Source organism: Brugia malayi (assembly GCF_000002995.4).
Source record: "Brugia malayi strain FR3 genome assembly, contig: Bm_v4_Chr1_scaffold_001, whole genome shotgun sequence".
Taxonomy (NCBI): domain Eukaryota; kingdom Metazoa; phylum Nematoda; class Chromadorea; order Rhabditida; family Onchocercidae; genus Brugia; species Brugia malayi.
Window position 1 is genome coordinate 9,764,613 of NW_025062475.1, and position 23,383 is coordinate 9,787,995.

The 23,383-nt window shown below is 29.6% G+C and overlaps 2 protein-coding genes across 2 annotated transcripts; one reads left to right on the forward strand and one right to left on the reverse strand.

Annotated features, from left to right (window-relative positions):
- Positions 1-701: 701 nt before the first annotated feature.
- Positions 702-14,163, forward strand: Bma-ekl-6 (uncharacterized protein; the record flags this gene model as incomplete). The annotated part of the gene is made up of 30 exons (XM_043077323.1): positions 702-720; positions 1,010-1,064; positions 1,502-1,627; positions 2,022-2,145; positions 3,363-3,554; positions 3,903-4,010; positions 4,667-4,751; positions 5,388-5,695; positions 5,816-5,951; positions 6,136-6,218; positions 6,650-6,757; positions 6,929-6,993; positions 7,209-7,275; positions 7,415-7,493; positions 7,573-7,700; positions 8,123-8,230; positions 8,507-8,656; positions 9,089-9,244; positions 9,477-9,545; positions 9,666-9,881; positions 10,156-10,318; positions 10,541-10,644; positions 10,850-11,029; positions 11,420-11,595; positions 11,814-12,028; positions 12,357-12,506; positions 12,735-12,827; positions 13,166-13,323; positions 13,651-13,764; positions 13,990-14,163. 30 exons carry the CDS (start codon positions 702-704, stop codon positions 14,161-14,163), a joined length of 3,909 nt encoding a protein of 1,302 aa, XP_042933257.1.
- A 2,418-nt stretch (positions 14,164-16,581) lies between these two features.
- Bm3365 (major facilitator superfamily protein) lies at positions 16,582-21,499 on the reverse strand (the record flags this gene model as incomplete). Its single annotated transcript, XM_043077324.1, has 9 exons — positions 16,582-16,767; positions 16,938-17,102; positions 17,300-17,425; positions 17,697-17,829; positions 18,632-18,771; positions 18,928-19,074; positions 19,838-19,983; positions 20,330-20,528; positions 21,383-21,499. The coding sequence occupies 9 exons, from the start codon at positions 21,497-21,499 to the stop codon at positions 16,582-16,584; spliced, it is 1,359 nt and encodes a 452-aa protein (XP_042933258.1).
- Positions 21,500-23,383: the final 1,884 nt, after the last annotated feature.

A 23,383-nucleotide genomic window follows, 5' to 3' on the forward strand; every position in this document is an offset into this window, starting at 1 on the left:
ACCAAATAAAAGATTAAATTTTTGTGCTGCAATAGAGATTTAAAGTCACGGAGGGGATTTCAGTGGCATAAATACGATAGAAAAGTGCTAAATTCCTGAACTGACAATTCCCTATGGATGATTTCCGGCTGCTGCGTTGTCCTCGTCCGGGAAATCACGGGGGTTTGAGAGAAAATTCTCTTCCATTTTTCATGCTTGTAAAAATTGACTGGTTTTTGGTGATTTAAATTCCGTTCAGTATTCATCAAAAAAAAAGCACACTGATTTTCATATAAAGAAGTGATTACGCTTCTATATATTTTCGTATATTGAAGCGTAATTTCTTTAATAGTTACTTGAAATATTTGGAGAAGTGAGGTTGTTGTATGTAGTACTTATTCAATTTTTCTTTCTTATTATTTGCATTGTGTGAAAAAATAATGAGAACAGTGTTAACTAAGTGATTATTAAACATTATTTTTTTAATTACTTGGTTTGGAATTTCATGAAAATTTTATTTTTGTCATATTTGAAAACAATTTTTATTTGATGTGCTAAAATATCAGTTAGCTGATTTATCATTTAAAAGCATTCGATATTGCTTGTTAATAATATTGATGCAGTACATGCTGACCACTTTTGTCTTTTTATTTATTTCGAATTAACATTATGCATCTATTTGGTATAATTCACTTTTGCTAAGAAGGAACTTCTTACGCATAATGTCTGTTGAGAAAAGTGGTAATGAATATTTTCGTCTTAATGAACATTTTTTCAATTTTCATTAAAACGTCTCTACAGTTAATTCTTCTATTTTTCACTAATTATAAGTGTTGGCTTTTTCTCTGTTATGCTTTCTGCGTAATTTGGCATCATTTTCACACTCTCTATTTCGAGAAAATTTTCGTAATACGATTATAAAAAAAAATCGTATTTGTCACTAGAGATTGAAACTAGTAGTATAAACTTTTATTCTTTCTGCAGGTAAACTTTGCTCATAATTTGGTTAAAATGTATGATTTGAAGACAGATGATGGATTAGCAGCTTTTGATGGCCATTTGAAAGATTTCGCATATGCTTCTGGGTAATTAATTCTTTGGATCATTTTTTTAAAACAAATTCTGCTGATTTCTTGATAATTTATTGAAGTAGGTTTTTATTGTTTAAAGTAATTAAGTAAGTGTTAGTTGAGGTTGATGTAAAGCAATGCTACAAATTTTGAGAAATTCATGAGAGAGATAAATACATTATAGCTTCAATTTAGAAATGTCGTGATGGCACTGTCTGTGCTTTTGTTCTTATGCATAACTTTAATCTGATTGATTTTCTACAGATTTATTGCAAGATATCATTGGCATGGACAATGTAGAAAATAGGGAAAGGAGTAAAAATTAGATGTTGTTCGGAAGAACTCTAAATCATTAGCATTCTTAAAGAAGTGGTAGTAATCATTATCATCCATTTCATTTCATATTATTTCGTTTCTGATGATCGGGAATAATGTAGTGACTTGCATTTCAGATACACACCATCTGGCGATGATATGCAGCTGTTCGCGTCACTCAGCGCAGAACCGACTATGAAATATGTTAATGTTTTGCGATGGTACCGGAATATAAGTAGTTTCAACGATGAAGAGCGAAAATTGTAACTAATTTCGCTTTCTTTAATTCTATGCTTGATAACTTGTGTATCCCCTTAAAAGCAGTAACTCTTACTAACATTAAAAAGTAAGCAATACAGTCAGCCACAACCTAGTATCTGTGTCAGAAAAGTTTTACACGTCTAAAATCTTACTGAAGGAATTATTTTGGATTCAGTCAGGATGTATAAATTAACTTGAGATGCATAAAAAAAAAGTTTTTTTGTTTTCCTATGTTGTATTGGTTGAATAAAATCTTTTCATGAGGTGCAGATGATCATTTTTTAATGAGCATCGTGGCACTTATCTATATTTTAATTAAATCATCAACCTTTAGGCTTAATTAATTTCTGAAAAACAAAAGATGAATGAAGTTTTGGGAAATTCTTTTTCTTCTAGATGGCCTGCTCCGATGACTTCTGCCAACGGAGTTCTCGAGAAGTTTGACGAAGACATAGATTTATTCGGCTCTGATGACGAAGATGACGATGAAAAAGCACGCATAACTGCTGCGCGACTTAAGGTTGGTCTAAATTTGTTTTCGCTTATTTCAAATAGAAAAAAAAGTCGTATATTCATCGTCTCATTCTTGGTTTTTCTATGTTACATGCTTTAGGGAGAAATACGTAGTGAACACTTATTTTTTTCAATGTAAAATCATGTGATATGTTATGTGGCGAAACTAAGCAAGAAAGGAAAGGCCAGATTTAAAGAAAATTTTTTTCTTTAAATCTTAATGAGGATCATTCTAAGGGCAAATAGAATTATTGAGGAGATGGAGATAAGAGTTGCATTTATAGTCTAAGAACGAATTTTAAATAATTGAAGTATCTCTCTTCTCCATTTTCATTACAAAAAGTAAAGTTAATTGTGGTTTCACAAAAAGTGCTTTAATGTATTGAGCTTCAACTCATAAGTGTGGGCTGTTATAAAGACTGCTACGCAGTCAAATATTTGGTCATTAGTTTTAGTTGGAATTGAAACATAATAACATGAGTGCCCTGTAGTATGTTTCGGTTTACCGCCTTATATTTTCTGTTCGCTGGTTCCAGATGCGAAAATACTTTTAAGAAAGGGATTTTATTTCTCAATAGCTGATCAAAGAAACAACGATCGCATATATATCAAAGGAACTTGAGAAATTAATAAGACAATTGTGTCTGTTTGAAAATTTAAGTATTTAAAACAGACATGCTTGCCTCTTCAACCTTCCAATATATGTATATGCTCGAAATTGATTATATGATTACGATTATGCTATATTAGTTTTATTAGTTGCTAGAGATCATGCTTATAATGTGATTCCAAAACATTCCAAAGCAATTAAACGTAAAGAGACAGTGAAAAGCATTACAACTATAAAGAATAGTGATATTTAAGTTTTACGTGCGGTAGCTGATCTGGAAAATGTTCTGAGCTGAGTTATGATTATTAACGTAAATCTTTCCCACTTCTCCCTTCTCTCTCCTCCCTCGAGATGTATCACTATTATTGAAGTTAACTGAAAAAAATTATAAGATGTTTTGTTAAGTTGGTAGTAATTCATTGGTTTAAAGCTACACAGGGATTGCATCCCTAATTTGTTCTTGACTAGTTAAAAATTGGCTTTGAATTTTGCGATTAGTGTTTCTTAACCCTTTCAAAACATTAAATGATTTTAAAACAACATAGAAAATGATGACATAGATTGGGATTTCAACAAAGATTGAAATAAAATGTACCAACAAAGAATTTTTGAAGGCATATGAAGAGAAGAAAGCGAAAAAGCCCGCTGTGATTGCCAAGTCGAACATCATTTTTGATGTAAAACCGTGGGATGATTCGATTGAAATAGCCGATATCGAGAAGAGTATAAGAACGATCGAATTGGATGGGCTTGTATGGGGAGCAGCAAAAGTTTTGCCCGTGGCTTATGGCATAAAAAAACTTCAAGTATGGAGTTTGCTTTACAACTTTCGCAAGTCGGCTGAAGATAAAAGGAGCAACTGCAAATTTAAATAGAGAATTTATAACATAGCAGATCTAAAGAAAATAATACATAAATAATATTGATGCAATGAAATGACAATAAAATAAAATGTATAACGCCGCCATAGTGTAAATCTTGCTTATAGCAGAGTCAGCTCAAAATGGAGTGCAGATTAAAATGGAAGATTTGTTAGTAAAGAAAAATTTAGTAGAACATTGGGAGATGGCAATATTCTAATTCAAATGCTGGGACTATTTGAATAGTTTTAGAAATACTATTTTAAACAGTTTAAAGAAAGTTGCTTTTTTTAGATCTGTTGTGTGGTGGAAGATGAGAAAGTATCCTCAGATTGGTTAGAAGAGCAAATTATGGGCTTCGATGATTTAGTGCAATCGGTTGACATTGTAGCTTTCAATAAAGTATAAGTAATGACGGATGTTTTATTGTTGATGTTGTTGGAGAATAAATATTTCATAAAAAGTCATTGTCTATTTTTTTTTTTAATTTTTTTTTGGTACGTACCGCATTATTATCGTTCTTTTTGAAGTTTTGGACTAAAGCTTTGTTGAAATATTCTCATTTATAGAAAAATAACGCATTGTGAGGAGAGTGAAAGATGGAACTAAGTTGCGGTAATTGGTGCTTAATTGGTCATTCAGAAATTGTTTGTTTCAGGTTGAGTTTTCAAGAGGCAAACTGGTCATCACTGAAGACATTGGAATTTATATCTTCTACATATTTCAACACTTTTAGTATAGTTCTGAAAACGACTAGACGCTGGTGAGGTCAAATTCCAAGTCGGTGGATAGGGCACTATATGCCTTAGCCGTGGAGGATTCAGGTGATCCCACTTGTCATTATTAGCATGGTCGTCACTGGATCGATTAGATGGGACAACTCAACGATCACTACTGTGTATCCGTGATTCTAAAAGCCAATATTCGACATACATAAGTGCAGTCTTATCATCTGAAACGTATTGCTTTGACTAATTAGATTATCGTAGTGGTCTTCTATAGATAAATACTTATTAAAACTTCAATGTTTCGGAAATTTTTTCCTTGTTATGTTTTAGATTCTCCGTTTTATTCTTGCTTTCGTTGAGATGGGTCAAGTAACTATTCACGATTATCTCTATTTGATACAAATGGGATGCACACGTAGGTTTCAAATTTCATTATAATAATCTACTTGATGTTTTATGATTACGTTACCATATCACGACATACATTTTTATTCACTGTAAATAAAGTAAATGGTTTTAAATCAAGGTTATGTGGGCATACTGTTTGAAGTTAATCCTGACTTCAAATTCAAATTGGTTTTTGAGCTTTTTTTTTTTTTTTTTTTCAAATTTGTTACAATAACCAATTTTCAATCATTATGGCCAGTCCGGGCTTTTTGTTGTTCCGGTACCAAGGATATTTCATTAGTCCGAATTGATTTTGAAAGTTATTGGTCATCAGTAATGTGGGGGCATCGAAATTGAGAGCAGGAGAGAAAAGGGAATAGCATGTAATATCTGATTTCTTTTTTTTTTTTTTTTGTTAAGATATCACTGTAGAAATGCATTATGTTCGTGTAATGTAGACAGAAAACTGCATAGAAATTAAGACATAGTGCATTTGGGAATGGAAAAAGTGTATTGATTATTAAGTTTTACCTCTGTGGGCAGGCTGGCACACATTATATTGTGTCTGATGTTTCGTATTTTTGTGAAATTCAAGAACTTAGTTTTTGTATGCAGTTTAAATTATAAGTAGCAATGGCCACAATATTACACATAAAATTTTCAGCTCTGAGTTTACCGAAAGTAAGGCGATTACCATTCGATCCATTAAAGCATCAAACCATACATTTGGAGCGTTTGATGCGAAGTAAAGGATTGATGGACCTACAGTTGGATGAGGAATATCGGTTACCACATTCGGAAAATATTCCATGTGATCCGGATGTTAACGAAACTACTCTGTTTGATGAACATAGTTATTCCGTATCTCCTCCTTTAGCACCACCACCTCCATCACCCACTACAGATGTGGCGGAAACTGAAATCGATTATCGAATTCATTACTCCTACCGCATGCTATATTTGTTGAAGAAGGTAACAATTTACGGACGATTTTTTTTTTAATGGTTTTATTATTTTTGAGCATTTAGCGGGTTTTCTATTCTACGGATTCCCAAATTACATATTTCTCGTAGTCTAGGGTACTTTTTGTAGGTGGCAGAAATTTTGGAAGAAATGAGTAAAAAGGCAAGTAATCCGTCGATTCTTTTATCGATTAACCAGCTGTCAATTGTAGAAACAGCGTTTGAGTTTATCATCCCAACAGCAGTTCGACCATATGTAGATGATGGTAAATAATTTTTTCGCTCCAAATTTTCTTTTTCGTTTCAAAATCGTTTGTGGGTTGTCATATGTTTCTCTTCTCGCAGTGATTATTTGTGAAACAAATTCCGGATATTTTTTGCTTCCAGAGATTTATGATTTTTCCTTTCTTAGTGTTAACAAATTAGCACCATAGTTTTGTCATTATTCAGGTGTGATTCTCCATCTCGGTAGAAGTAGTCTCGTGGAGCACTGGAAACCTCTTGTTGGCGATGTTGAATTTCGAAAGAAGCAGGTCATTTTCGCTAACAGCTATTGTTGTTTAGCCTAGAATAGGAGTTGTCGAAGTTCCTTCATGACAAGTTTTTCATAGCTAAGCTTTAGCTTGTTTTGATATTAAATCTAGGTGTGAATTTGATGCAGTTGAACCTACGAAGTTTCAATTCTTTGATATCTGGTACAGCAGCTGAAACAGTTCAAGTCTATCTTAATAACGAAGCTAGAGTAGCTTTGTATGATCGGCTTTTTGCGGATTTGCTGTTAATTAACCCTCACTATTTATGAATTGAAATTTCTTCGTTATTTACAATTTTTTGTCCATGTTCTAATTACCTTAACAATTAAATTACGACAACTTAGCTTATTCGATTTATCAAATAATGTTATTCTTATGACGTTTTATCAGTCATATATATGCATATAGTGTGACTAAATGAAATATTTTAGTTAAGAAAAGCATTAGAAGTTTTTGATTTGTTGATGAATTCATGCGAGATGATTAAGAATTGTGTCGTGAGGAAATTTCTGGCGGATTACATATGCTTAAATGAGCAGGTTTGTTGGTTTTTCCTTCTTCGAATCGTCTTGAATCTCTGTGGCTGTGAAACGTTTCTCAATTTATAAATAATTCTCGGTGTTATTTAGAAAAAATGGAAATACGGATGACTTGTACGGAATGATATCAGTTCACATTTAAGATCGATATAATATAGTGTTTATTTGCAGCTGATTAAACTGGGTGAAAAATATCACAAGCAAAAGTATGGAAAATTTATTCTTACCATTGACAGGTATTTTTACATAGTATTTGCTAAAGTAATCCATAGCTGTTTAAACTGACAAGTGAATTAAAAGAAACAGTTATCTTGATTATTAAGGTTTGTGACTAACTGTGTAATGTTTATGTTAATGAAGATTTATTTCACCGAGTTCAGAGACTAAGATATCATTTAATTGGGTCTAAATATATACAAAAATGATTTTTCAAATAATTTTTGTGTTTAAGACCTATGTTGATCACATCGTTGTTCATTTTATTAACCACAAATAAGGAACAGCCAAAATGGTTGCATGTAAGTTAATTTTTTTTTTTGAAGCAATATTTGAAGGTGCAGCTACTGTAAATTCTATTGCTGAAGAATTTATGCAGTTTACTTATCAGAAATAACAGAAATTTGCTATGCTCTATTTACATTTTTTTTTTATTTTCAGAAGGCAGTAAGCAAGCACATCACCAAACTTTTGTTGTTGGAAAATGGACTCTATCATTTAATAACAGCGATAACTGAAGGTTACTTTATCTATACTCTTTCCAAATCAGCGGTTTTTATCAGGATTATTTTCGGAGCAGTAAAAACAAGTTTTTACAGGCGCCAATTGTTTTGGAGATTTCGGATTTGTTCAGTCATTGTCGCGAATACTGGTAACAGTCCCTTATAAAATGCCGAAAGAAAAATATTATATTTCTTTAATCGAAAATTTTTTGGTTGTCATAGAGGTGAATAATTTACTTATTTACATTTCTATCAATTTAATTTTTATTGACTCACTACAGAACATTTAGTGATCTTCCTTAAACAGGTGGGCATAGCAGTTTTAAGCCCATTGATAGCCATTATTCCAACATATACGATCATAGTAATACTGTGATCAGATAAATGGTTAGGTTTTTTTTCAACCTCTTCCATTTACGTTTTTATTTGAGAATAATAATGTTTTATTGAGAAATACGTGTAACTCATGGTCGGTAGGTTTTCACGATGTTGGAAGAATATCATGTGTAACAAAGAAAGGGCTTTATAGCGACTATGAATATGGAACGTATTATTTTCTGTTTGAGATGAATTTTTATTTAGTAGGAAAAATTAGAAAATATGTGATAAAATAAAGTAAGAAAGTAAACACTAATTTCAATTTTAGAATCATCCAAATGCTGGAGATGCTGCTGTTTGCTTTGCCGTTGTGTTAGATATGTTGCCAAAAGAATTAGTCGAGATGATTTTCGATACTTTGCTATTACCATGGGAGGTTTGTTTTTGTGATTGCAGGAAAATAAATTATCGTTACACCTAAATGTATTCGAGATTTTTTTTTTTTTTTTTCGACTTAAAGGAAGAAATGTTAGCCGAAAAAAATTTTTTTTTTTGTTTATTTTAAATTCACTTTAAATATCGAAGCATAGAATATGTTCTTTACAACATCTACTACAATAAGCATGTCGAATATTATAGTTGAGTGATCAAAAATTTTGTCTCTTACAAAAATTATGATAGCAAATATAAATTAAATGTTCTCATATTTCAGAATCTTAAGATTGATTGCTTTTCAAAATATTCATCGAGGAAGACCGATTTTTTTGATCCTATGTTAGATAGGTCGCTGAGAATTTTGTCATTTTATGCCAAAGCTCTTCCACGAGGAATGCATTTGCCACTCTTCCGCAGATTCAAAGCGGTAAAAAAAAAATTCAAAGCGTTAATTTCATTTAGTTATGCACTGAATTTCCTATCCTTCTGTCTTTCTTCCAGTCCATCTGTTTAAACATAACATCTCATCAATCATGAACTCAAAAACTAGTAATGTTGACGTCAGATAATTCGACTTACCTTATTGGGTTGACAGTATAGGTCATTTCTCGAACTTTTAGGATCATTAAGCCTACTAGAGTCTTGAAGATCTTAATGATATACGTGGAAATTGCATTTGGTCCAAAATTTAGTGTTTCTTATCCTGAAAGAGAAGAAATAATTGAGATGAGCAAATGTTCTTTTTTGTGGAGTGTAGTTTGATGGATTTCTTACTAATCCGGTGCTATGATTTCTGAAGGAAGTAATTAAATATATAATTTCATAATATGTACTACTGTGAAATAGTGATCGTTTACAGCTATTCAATTTATGGACCCTATTATATGCGAGCTATAGTGAAAACGAAAATCGAATGCATGGAATTTCGGTGGAGTATGACAATGCAGGTCAGGGGATCTTTGATATTTTACATCGAATTCTCGACGACCCATCATTCGAAACAGTCGACGAAAAGGTCATGAAACTTTTCATATTAATTATGGTCATAATTCTAATCACAGTTACTCTTGTGATCGTAATGCATTTCTTGATGTATTAGATGTTTTAGTATTTTAAGATTTCATATTTATACTTATGTATTATATTTGTTTTCTTCACTTATGTTTTAACAAATTGGGGTGAGTAAAAGTGAGGTTATTTTGTATTTTTTCAGGCCGTATTTGTTATTACTTAACCCAACTTTTCAGGCTGAATTTCTTGTTCGGCAAATAGAAGATGATCGCGATTTGTATTTGCCAGAGTTAAGTTACAAAAAGGCTAGTTCATTTAAAAATTGAATTTAAAAATTTAAAAATCGAAGTTTTTTTGATTTAAAAATTTCGAAGCATTCTTAGTGAAAACTCTGAATGTAAATATATTATCTGTACATTTCTTAGGTTTTGATCGAGGAAGTCGAGCAAAAGGAAGTCAGTGAAGAAGAAAACAAACAAATGAATACTTCATCGATTACCTCAACTATTTATGGCAGTCATATTTTTTGGTTAAAGCTTCTCAAAGCTCATTATGCAAATCTTCGAATCCACCTTGTAAAACCTGGAAAAGCAGAAGATGCATTCATTCGTTTCGAGAAAGGAATTTTGAAAATTTTGCAAGTAGAAGTTATTGCTTTATTTAAATATCTAGACGCAGTGGTGATGAGTATGAGTGTTTTTCAAAAATAAGTAATAAAGGGAAATGAAATATCTTTTTTTTTTTTCTTTCTTTTTCATGGTCCAATTCAGATTCTTCTCATTAAATCTACTGAACTGATTTTTATAATGCCGTTGAAATATTCACTGTGGAACATAAAATGTGATAAAATATTCAATTTCCTGTGACAACATCCAGTACTTTCAGTGATTAGAAACTTTTTGCAAATTTTTTTAGAAAATTCAAGGAGAGGAGCCGAAGGCATCACGTCGTTTAGCAATTAGAACAGCGATGTGTTGCATCGAGCGTTGGGCAGAAGTGGATTCCAAAAATGATAGCTATGAAAGTACTTGTAGTTCTGAAGAAACATCGGACAACGAGGAAATAGGCTTTGAAGGAAGTAAGAGTACTTTTTATACGTTGAAAAAAGTAATTCTCATGAATCAAGCTATTCAATTCCAGTAACAGGACCAGATCAGAACTCCGGTTTCTAAACCTTCGAACTCCCATTTTCTATTCAGGATTATAAAAGTAAACGAGTGGTTCTGGAAACCCAATGCATGACTATTATTTTACATACGTTCACTGTTGTGTTTCATTACATTTAATTTTTAATTTTCAGGAAAACAAAAAGTGAATTATTTTTTGAACGATTTATTACCTATTTTATCGGAAACCGGCACACTTTCGGATGAAAACCTGGCAAATCTTATTGACATCCCACTGGTTAGTTAACCTTTGTGAAAAGGTTGCGGTAAATTATTTGATGAACTCTTTGATTCGAATATAGTGATGGGGTGAAAATCTCTTTAATTAATAATTTTCAGTCATAAATTTAAATTCTTTAGGGAGTAATTCAGAAATGATGAAGATCAGTATTTCGTAAAAAACTTCAGATTGATATTTTTGTATAATGGGATACTTTTTACAGAGCATACTGGATGTCGCCACGGTGAAATTAAATATGCGCGTGAATACGATTCCAGTGGACATAAGGGGTATACCTTCGGAGGAGGATAAAGAACTTGAGGCTACCGATCGAAATAATATTCATCTAGCATTAACGATTCTTCAGTGTATTCTGGTCTTCAAACAAGGGGAATTCGTAAAAGTAAATATCTGTTTTACATTTATCTTCTCCACTCTTATTAGTTGTTTTGAAAAACCTTCAGTCAGTGTTTTTTATTCCTATCTCAAATCCTTTTTGAGTCAAAATTTGAAGTTGTTATGAAAGTATAATATTGGTAAATGTATAGTATTTAACACATAACATCTAGAAATAAATTTTTTATCTACGACCTAGCCTGTGCTTTGTCTACAAATTGCACATTTTTAATCAATAAGCTATCAAAATACACGTTAATGAAGGAAGAAGGAGATTTAGCATTTAAATGTATCATTTAAATATGCTTTTTAAAGCGGTTAAAATACGATTCGTTCCTTTTAACCCTGTTTTGGATTTTGTTAGTCTGATTAGCTGTACTAATTTTTCGAATTATAGTTCATGGAAAATCTAGTACGTGGAGCAAATATTTTGCAATCTTTCTCAAATACAGTTTCAAAATTGAACGATATAGATAAAAGGCTGTATTTGGAATTCCAGCAGCTTGCTGGGGAAATTATCGCACTTTTAAAAGCAAATAATATTGAACCAAGGGAAGATGACGCGGCTCCTAGGTAAGTTGTCATTTTTCACTTTGCTGCAGCATTTGTTTTCTAAATTTTATATGTCCAACTTTGTTTATTAAGCAGTGATATAAATTTGGGACAGACAGAGGGAGTTCAAATTTAGGTCACTGCTTAATGACTTTTGATTAGTCTTTTATTTTCATGCGCATTTATGAAGCTTGGGATTATTAATTCTTTTTATTGAAATATATGTGTGAAAGTCTTAGTTTCATTGATGAATCACCAAGTATTGGCGACAACCCGATTAATGGTCGAGGTTCAGAATCTTTCTCTTTGGAACAGATCCAATCCGATCTTTTGGATGAATCAGAATCCGTCCGTGGGCATGCTCTAATTAAGTTAGCAAGGGGTATTCGACGAAAAAACAGACAGCTTCTGGATGACATTACTACTTATCCCGCAATTATGCGCATTGTTCTAGGTTAATTTCTGCAGCTCCTTAACTTATTTTTTTATATTTTTGCATAATTTACGACGTTATTGCTTGCAGTAATAGGTATGCATTTATATTTACCGGTATAATCATAGTTTCAGTCATAATTCAGAGACTATTTGGTTGCTCTGTAGTCGTTATATAACTTTTCGGTTTGCAGTGTTAATTCTTGATAATCAGTTATATGGTTTATTTTCTTCTAATTTGATTTTTTACGATTCAAAGTTCTCGCATCTTTTTTTAAAATATCTTTGCTGATTATTGTGAAGGAGATGAATTGGTTTCGAAAAAGTTAAAAATTAGATAAAATTTTCAGAACAAGTTGCTGATAATGATTCTTACGTTTATTTGGCAGCAATAAATGCATTGGCGGAGTTAGCATATTGGAAGCAACAGTTTTTCGATGAAATGGTGGAATTCTTTTTGGACCCGGCAGAAAAGCTGAAGTCCATTCTCGAATTCAGCAGTGATTTTTTAAACCCTACTTTTAGCATGTTGATCACATAATTTTATTCTAAAAATATTCATTTGATACTATTTGATGTATTTTATGTAACTCGAAAACTAGAACGGCAATTGTGAATGCTTTGTATTTTTGCTTTCGAATTTCCGCCCAGTGCTTTTCTATTTCTGTTCCAAGATTTTTTTCTCGTTTTAATAAATATCTAATTATTAATAACTGAAATATTTCCAGTGGACAACCTACGAGAAGACGAAAAAGAAACATATTTACTGATACAAAGAGTTAAAATCGGAGAAGCAATTGCGAAAGCAAATAAAAATCTTGGTAGGTCCAGTCGTTATTCCATGAATCTGTCTGTTTGTCACATCATATAATTCTTGAACAGTTCAATTTATTGCTAATGATACAATTTAATTAACTATATACCATATATATCATGCAGTGCAAATTAACTATGCTGTATATAATGCAATAAGAAATACATACTAAATGCATAAAAAATACGATAGTGAATAGAATGTATATGTTATGGACACACGCAATAAGTAAAATACAAGACTTCTGCAGTTAAAATTTTAATGAGTTAATAATATGTGTACCAACGGATTTATTCGACAACAAATGACTTTCTTTTAGAAAAAGAAAAGGTTTTAATTTTTTAGGTGAAATGGCACCAGCTTATTTTGACCGTATGGTAAATCCGATGTTGTCGTTGATGCTTCATACTAAAGATGATATGTTGCGAGCTTCCGTACTCTCTTCGTTATCCAATCTTATCGTTTCCTGCCGTGGATTGAATATACACAAACATCTTGATGAGGTATTCGAAGCATGAAATTTTCATTTATTGAAAATTAATTTTACATTAAGATGTGAGCTAGAGGGTTTTGTTTGATTATCATTACGACAATATATTATTAAAATGCGACTTTATATTGTTACCGAACCTACTCTTGCTTGTTTTAGGCTAACTCTTCACGACTCATTTCTTAGTTTTTTTTTTTTTTCAATATATATATATATGGCATATTTAGCAGTTGTTATATGGTTATTTCTGATTTGCTTATAGTGTCCTGGTGATCATGGTAGATCATTTAATCCTCTGAATTTCCAATATTTTTCATCACTGATTTAAATGTTATTTCAGATGTTGCTAGCAGCTAAATTATATATACGTGATGCTGAGGCGGAAATAGTACGACGCGCTGCTGTTGACTTAATGCGTGCCATTGTCAGGACATATGATATTAGTCTTCTACAAGTAAATGATTGTTTAATCCTTCTTAAAAATTAAATTCTCTTATTGAGCTATTTTAGCACTCTTTATCTTTTCTTAAAATTAAAATTCCTGAATCACTTCTGCATACACAGCAGAAGTAAAAAGTCTTGTAGAAAATCAAAAGATCTAAGTATTTTGACGATGGTTTCATTTATGGATCAAATATAAAATTTGAGGAGCAAAATAAATTAATGTTCAATTTTGCAGGAAGCTCCATCACACCTTTATGATATAGCAGATTCGCTGAGCTATATCTTGGACCAAGATGAAGATCTGGTCGTTAAAACTCATGCAATGTTATGTCTACAGGATATCGATGCTCAAATGGAGGAAGGTTTTTTAGAATTTGAAAAAGCTCATACGCGCAAAATCCGATTTTAAATGGTTAGATGTTCAATGAAGTAAGTATATTATTCATTCATAGCACATTCGATGTATGTCATTTGTTATCTTTTTTTATTGATCTTTCACCAAGTGCCTTACACGTGAAACATTTTTCTATTCCTTTAGAATAAACTAATGGAAAAATGAACCACATCAAGTCAGTCTAAGTCATTTCTTATCAAACAAGCATTACGCTAATGAATCATATGCAAATATGATTATTTTGAATATATATGTTTCTTTCTGATTCAAGTATTAATTTTTTCTTTTTCCTTTGTAATTTTTTGCTTGTAGGTATTCAGGTTGAATTTATTAATTCAGATTGAACTCATCTTTCTTCTTTATAATAAAGCGGAGTACTCTACTAATATTTCTTTGTCTTTAGGATCTAGTTATTTCTATTCCTGACAAGTAATGAATTAATCTTATGTGTTTTATTCTTGGGTGGAATAATGCTACTATTCAATTTTTATAGATATAAGTTAATGAGATGGTCTCTTAAGTTTAAAGCTAATGTTTCAGATAGATAAAGAAGGTTGAGGTTAAATTATATTAAAGTCTTTGTATGTCTGTTTATTTTTTACTTAATGGTAATAATAGTACCTTTGTTTTGACCGGTAATTCAGTCTTTACTAAATGTGATGTAATTTTTAACTCTTTATCCATTGTTTTTTCCTTTTTTTTTTTACTGTGTGCAACCCAGAGTGCCAAAATACCGATTCGAAAACTGTTTTCATAACTCGTAAGAAGAATTTATGTATTAAACTCTCATTTGATTCTGCTTGGTAGGATGCATTCATGTAATATTTCTTTTAAACCAAACAAAAATTAACAACGGATGAATGAATGAAACAGAAATTCTGTAAACAAAGTTTTTACAATTTAGACTTTTTTTTTTTTTGAAGACATTCACTCTATGAAAGCAATAATGAGTAAACGAACAACACTTTGAGACCTGCCACACTGTTTTTATTTAATTAGGTGAATTTGTAAAAAACATATGATAGGAGTGAGGAAAAGTCTTAAGGAAACTAAATAATGATAGAAACTCAAAAATGAAGTCTTGAGAGTTCTTTTTCTCTTGAGAAAACAAGAGACGATATGAAGGCTTGCTGGTGAATTTTGAGGTATTTTAAGGTTAAAGTTTGGAGTTTGTTCCTTATAGGGATTTGGTCGAATCAAGTCAATTTCATTATCCATATGCGTGCTCTTCTCGAATCTATTATTCCATTATTGTTGTTTGAGAAATTTTTTAATTCAGGTTTTCCTCATCATGTAGGTCTTTCATGAACGTTATACTGTGGTATTTGCAGCTTTTTTTCGCTCTTAAAATTCCATCAATAATTTATTTCCTTTATTCATGTCACATTTTCGCTAGTTTTATCAAGCTTGAAATCAATCAGTCATTTTTGTTTCATATTCAGTATTATCTCACTCCGTTATTCCCAATGATGGGTGATATTTCCGAACTTGACCTACCACTTAATCATGTCTCAGGTATTTTTGTTTTGGCCTAATTATTAGTTTCATTTCTTTAGCTACTGAACTGCTCAAACGCCTAAGTTAATTTCTTATTTACGGATGATAGTATTAACCAAAAGGCTTTTCTTTTTTTTCTTTTTGTATTGATGAGAATGTTGAAAATTGGAGCATTATTAGTATTATTTCTTTTTTCATTTGGACAATATCGTACTGTTGTTAATTCATATTTGTGCTTTAGTTATGGTGGGATCCTTCCATTGGAAGTTATAGTCTTTATCAGGAAAATTTGTTTTTGGTTTTTTTACTTCCTCGTTTTTTACGATTCATAACTATTATTATGTCACTGAACACTTTTCATTTTTCAAATGAAATTACATTATGAAACAGTGTTATCGTTTTGCTGTAGGAGATCTTTTTATTCTTATCTTTTATTATTTTTGGTTCATTTGCTATGTATTTTTCAGTGATGTTTGTTGTGAGCAATATATATCGTTTCCCTATTTGAAGTCAATTTTCAGCTTGTCCATAGTTGCTTAATCATATATTTGTCGAACTATAGTAATAATCTGAGAGATGTGTGTAATTAAACATTTTGTTGATTATGCCATGTAAATTTGAAATGAAAGATTGTTTTGCATAAAAAAGTTGGGAGGAAATTGTCATCTCATATCCTTATGAATATAACTGCTATTATATTGTGATTTCTTTTTTTAATTTCAATTAATGAAATTGTGTTAATGGACTCGTTAATGTTACCTTTATTGCTTGAATTTTATTGAAATATTTACACGCGGTTGATCTAAATCGATCTCAGTTTGTTATCTCTTCTCGAAAGGAAACAAGCGATCATCAGGGGATCGTTTCGGTAAATCTCTTTAAAATGATTATTTCGGAAAGGTTTCATTTTCATTTAAACTTTTTAACACTATATTCTCACTGTCTCCTTGATACCATTGGTATTTGCTCTTCCTGCACACTGACACTTTCCTCATCCACTCGGTCAAGGTGAATATTTTTTGTTTCTACCAGAAATAAGCAAGATGAAATTAAGCTAATTACACCAACGAGTACAACAATGAGGTAAGCTGATGGTGGCCATATATTTGACAAAAAAAAGATCTGAAAATCAATAAAAATTTTTGTTGGAATCGAAATATTTGAAAAATGTTGGATTTTTTTTTTTTTTTTTTTTGAAAGTTGAGAATTTATGTAAAATATAAAAATATATCCCTTATAGTTTTTCTTTTCTTTTTGGAGGATTTTCAAAATTCTTAGGAAAGAAAACTTACTGTTGGTGAAAGTAAAGCACCAATCCTAGCAATGAAAGAGCATGAACCAAGAGAGGAGGCACGCATTGATGTTGGCATCGATTCAACCGCACATAAGTAACATGCATCCCAGGTATACTCGATAAATACTGTACCAATTAAATTAATTACCAGTATAGCAATGCCCTTAAATTAAATATAATGACGAAAAACTGAACTGATTCTAACTGCTTGAAAAATAATTCTTTTATGTGAAATTTTCTCCTTTCTTCCTCCCAAAAATTTGTAGTATTTGAATAATGAATAATAGTTAAGGAAAATGAAAGAACTGAGTAATAATTCATAAAAAGTAATTTTAAGAAGAAAGCTAATAATAGACGAACCTGATAATGAAGGTAAACAAGAATAGTTAATGTTAGGAAGCATATGCAAACAGCTAATTGGGCATATTGATGTAGTTTACGTCGATTGAAATTTTTATTTACTGTATCATAAATTACCAGTATTATCTACAAGCAGTAAAGAAAGTGGATGCTATTCATTATCATTTAATACCAATTACTTCTGCATTTTCAGGTGCAACTCTTTTTTCTTTTTCCTTAAGATTTTGTGCTTTGAAAATGATAGATAAATAAATGAAATAAACGATGGGAACAACTTTCAATCAATTTTTCAAGAATTACATTTTGTACGATTTTTTGTCTAAAAATTAACTTTAGGATTCTATACATAATTTGTGTCATTTTCATTTAAAAAAAAAAAAAAATGAAACAAACAAACTTTAGAGGCAGCAATAAGAATGGAAAATAATGCTTGATTGAGGAATAGATTACCACTTATACGTGATGAATTTAAATCAATTGCATAACCACATAATGATGCCGTGAACCAAATTAACCATAAGATAAACAATCTGAGCAGTTAAATAACATCTATTTGTGATAAATATTTCAATGCTTTTTCTGGCCACTGTTTTGTGAACAAAGTTTGATTAGCAATCAATTGTAGATTTTAGCTTGGAATTTTAACCAATTCTGACCTTTGACCAGTAGTCAATTACAAATTTTGGCATGAGATATTTTAAGTAATTACAAATTTTGATAAGAATTTTTATTTAATCACAAATTTTCATTAAAAATTTTAGCTACTTTTAATTTTACATCATCCTTCTCTTCTTAACAATGTGAATTTTTTTTTTTTTTTTTTTGAGTGCACAAGAATTGATTGAAATAAGAAATGTAAGATTAGTTTACGCTTACCATCTTTTAATGCTGCTATATTAAATTGTTATAACTGTTTAGGTATAATGAATTTAGTAATACTTTATATATAGTTTTCTTCTTAATTTAAATTTTACTTTATATTATGATAGAAATAATTAGAGTATTCAATTTCAATGTACGCTAAAATTGACAGTAGTCTTTCTAACTTTTATATACGTTATATGATTAAATATTAAATTGTCATGATATTAAGACGAGGTAGTTTGGTAAAAAATTTGAGGTAAAGAATTTTAGGGAATATTAATTACAAATAAATGATAGACCTGTTGATTCAACTAAAAATTCAATCAGTAGTAAGTAAGCATTATCTCAACATTACCCGAGAAATCAATATGAAAAATTCATCAGGAAATGCACAATTGAATGCTGACATTTAAATTTCTATTTAAAATATTTAAAAAAAAATGGTTAGTATATAAAATTGAAGTTTACCGTTTAGCATAGTTTGGATTTCGGATGACATCAATCAAACGTTTATTTTTTTCTACCCTTTTATGTTCCACTTCAGCATATGGTATGCCAGCTATACATGCAATCTTTTTCTCACTTTCACGCATTTCATCTATACGATTCTATAAAATTTTAAATTTCAATTCAAAAATTAAAATGAAAATTGGTGAATTTCAAAAGAAAGATTTAAAAGAGAAAAAGAAAAACAATACAAAACAAATATTTTATCTAATTCATTAAATGTTTGCAAATAAAACGAAAATATATTATTAAATTACCTTGCTATGTAACCATGTTGGACTTTCCGGGAAAATGAAAAAGACAATAAGAAGAGCCGGTAAAGCAGCTATAGCATTTCCGAACGATGCTTGACGCCATTCCGGTAACAAGTAACATATAGTTGTCATCATCAGTCGTGCAATACCCTACGATCTACGTCTTGCTTTTTTATCAATTTTTTTTATTTAAAATTCATATAACGTTTAATTTTTCTCATTTATTTATCAGAATCACTAAATTTTTTTTCTAAATTTACATTATTTCACTATAATGATTGCATGTTAATCGCTAATTGTATAATTATGTTGTAAAATGCAAATAATTATAATAATTAAGTGAGTGCATTATATTTGCTTGCATATCTTGCAAATCTCAAATAGTCAAGAAGAAATTACAGTATATAAACTGAAAAGGATAAGATAAGTCATATAAATGTGCATAAAGTTAACATAATAAGCTTAATTATTTTTCTAAGAAATCTCTTGCATATTCTCATCTTACATCTGCAGTCTTCTCAATATTAAATAAAAAAAATACATAACCAAAGTAAAGAAACTAAACATAATTTATATTGCTGACATAGTTTTGTATAATTGAAATTAATGATGTAAATTTCAGGGCACATATTTAATTAAAGTGCTGTAATTAAATTAGGCCTCTAAAGTTAGCTTAAATGGATAAAAGGCAAGTATAAGCTAAATTATATCAATAATGAGCCACAGGATATGACCATACTAATAAAGTTATTGCAATTAAATTAATTATTTCTCTGTTATTATTTATAATTATTGCATTTGCATTTGTATATTGTTAACTTAAATTACTCTGAAAGAAATTGAATCATTTGTAAATTAGTTTAATTCATTCTTTTTTTTTTCTGTCTTAAAAAATTAGAAAACATTAAATTACCCAATTGAAAAAGGCTCTGAGCGCCATACGTTGCTTGGGTAAAAGCATTTCCATCACATATGTACATACTACCACAATTGTACCACCAATGGAAAGGCCAACGAAAAATCTTAAAACCAACAAAATTTCCCAACTTGGTGCTAATCCTAAAATTTAAATTCAAAACTAATCACTCGAAATAAAAAACAAAATCTATTTAATCATTTTTTCTTTTTCCTTGCAAAATAATTAAAAGAAAAAAAAAAAATCAATGTAAATGGACAATAATAACATTGACATTTCAAATGAAGATACTGTGGACATTACATCCAGCGATACTGTAATAATCATGATAATTTCCTTCAAAGATTTTCAAGACTTTATGACACTATTATAACCAAAGAGCAGTATAATGATAATTAAATTTTATGACAGATTTCTTTTTTGATAGTTTTATTAGGTGCAAAAAAAAAAAGAAAAAAGAAAATCCAGAATTATGGCACAAAATTGTACCTGAGCAGAAGGAAACGATAATACCACAAGTGAGTGAAATTAAAGCTAAAGGATGTCGTCCAAAAATATCCGATAAAGTTCCCGTAATTATTGTACCCAATAAAACACCAAGAAACTGTATTTGGCTGAATAATGATGCCCAGTATGCAGATGCACCACAAATCCAGTCATATTCAAGAGCTGCTGAGAAAAATGCTATCTGAAAATTTTCAATTAGTTGACAAAAAACACAAATATTTATTTACCAAATAATAGATATTTATAAAAATTGATTTTAAAAGCATTATAAAATATTATAAAAGAACACTTATAGAATGCAATGGATAGGAATAATTAAAAAATGCGGTATGTTTTAAAATTTAATCTTTTATTTTTTCTACTGTCATGTTATTTGCAAAGTAACAAATCATCAAAGAAATCATTAGCTTAATTATTAAATATTAATAAATAACGGATTAAAAATTATTAATGATAATTTTTTTCGCATTAAAAATTACATTTTTGGTTTGTAATTGAAATCTAAACATTTGATAAATTAGCCAATTTTCAAGATCTCCAAATTAAAAAATCAAAAAAGAATTAAAGTTTATTATTTTCTCATAAATTTAAGAAAAAATAAAAGTAAAAAAACTAAAAAACTCAACGAAAAATTGCCTAAAAATTCATTTAGTAACGTCTTATATAAACTTTGTTGAATTTGGAAAAAAAAAAGAATAATGAAAAAAGATTTATCTAAATTAAAGCAATAAAAAACGACGATAATAATTCACTGACGTGAAATTGAATACAATAAAATAGCTAAATATTGATTAATTGAATAAAAATATATCAGATATTATCTTACAAATGCAAGAAAATAAGTAAATGAAAAACAAAAATGCATTTTAAATAATATTCTATAAATGTATTGAATGTGTTTTTTCCTTTTTATAAATGCAATAAATTAGAAATTGAAAATGAATTGAATACTAATTAGTTAAGTAAAAGTGTATGAATGCAAGTAATTACCTAACTAAATAAATATAAATATGATAAAGAAACAAACTGAAATACCTCACTGAATTGAATGCTATCTTTACATGATAGAAAAATGGTACAATTATTGGAAAATGACTGATTGACAGAACAGCGCCACTGTGGAATATAATTTGCAAATATGGGATAAATCATTTGTGATGCGAAAAATATACTGAATTGCCAGGTAATTAGGACAAATATATGGAAGCGATTAATATTGTAAAACATATTTTCAACTTTTTAATTCAATCCAGCTTTCAATCTGAAATATTACGAAACAAAATTATTAAATTAAATTTTTGCCAACTTAAAACAAAGCAGTGAAAAAATCAATACAATTAAAGACAACAACAAAAAATACAATAATAATAATAATAATAATAAAAGATTAGAAAAATTTTAATAGAAATTTTGCACAGCACAAATTATTATAGCCTTACTAATGCTATAATTGTTTACTGATTAGAAATAATTGTTTTGTAATATTATGTACTGATTAGCATATCTAAAAGTATGCTTATAATAATTTAGCAAAGAACATATTACTATTAAAGATTTGAATTCGAATAATTTAAGGTTCCAGTAAAACAACACTAGTGATACTGAAAAATGCAGTCAGAAAAAAACGCAGAAACTAAGGAATTTTAATTTTTGCTTTGCTTAATTTGATTTATCAGTGCTGTCAAAATGATAGCGTTATCAGTTGCGGTACTGAATAACTTGATAAGAAAAATTATAAAACACATGTTTACATAGTTGTAATATTTTCAACTTGATAATATTAAGTTCATAAGAATCAAACTTTAACTAACAAATAAATATTAACTAGTTAAAATGAGGAGAAAAGAATAGAAAAGGCACTTTCCATTTACTACCAAATCTTGTTTTAAAAAAATGATTTGGTATCATTTCGTCTTTTTTAAATTTTGTTTTAAAATTTCCCCAATTTTTTTTTCCAATTGCTTTAATTTTTTAAAAGATGGCCTGCTTCAGTACTATCAATCTTTCTTTTTATTCAAAAACTTTACCTAAAAAGTTGCTTATTAAAAATTAAAATCTATAACATCTTATCAACTCAGTCCATTTGTATCAATACTTTTGATGAGGCTAGTAATATACTGATAATATTAAAGTTTGTAAAGAAGCATGACAAAAGTTCGTGCAAAATTTTTATCTCAAAAATATCACTATATTCGTTAAAGCATTAGATAACGCACAATGAAAGAAAAAAGAAGATATATTAATGGTAATGGTGTTCTGATAATTGTTCAAGATAATATAATAATCAATAATGATCTATTGATAATAAGTGATAATATTTTAAAAACGAGAGAAAAAGTAAGAGAAACAATGAAATTATCTTAAGAATGATAAAAGGCTAATTTAAAACATTAACTGAGAAGAAAATTGAGAAAGAAAAAATGAAAGAATTGAAAAATGAGAAGGACTTTTTGATGGAAGTAATTGAAAAGTAACGATTGCAAAAGCACATTTTGGTAGAGTTTAACGATTGACAATGATTTAAAATGGCAAAAAAACCAGTTCTCATATTCAATTACGGTCAACCATTTTCATCTATTTTACGTTCGTGTCATTTATATTTTATCTTTTTTTTTTTGTAATAAATACATTAATTTTAATTTACCTTCTTTACCCTTTCTCTATTACCATTTTTTACCGTCCGTATCTCTTTTTTTTTTTATTAAAAATTTTTCTTTCTCATCTTTTCGTTCTTTCTTTTTCTCCCTTTCATTCTTTTTTTTCTTAATTTTTAGTGAATTTATTTCATCTTTTGCTGCAATATTTCTCTTTTGTTTAATTCCTACCATATTTATTTGGCAATACTGATAGTACTGATAGTGCAGCAGATGATAAAAATACATAATGATAAATTAGGTTTGCAAAAGGTGACAAACTTAATAAATTATGACAACTCAATTTATATATAGACATACTAATCAGATATTTCTAATAAATATTTCGTATGTAGCTATAACTTCTAAAAGTTTAGCAACATTTTTTGAGCTGACAAATCTC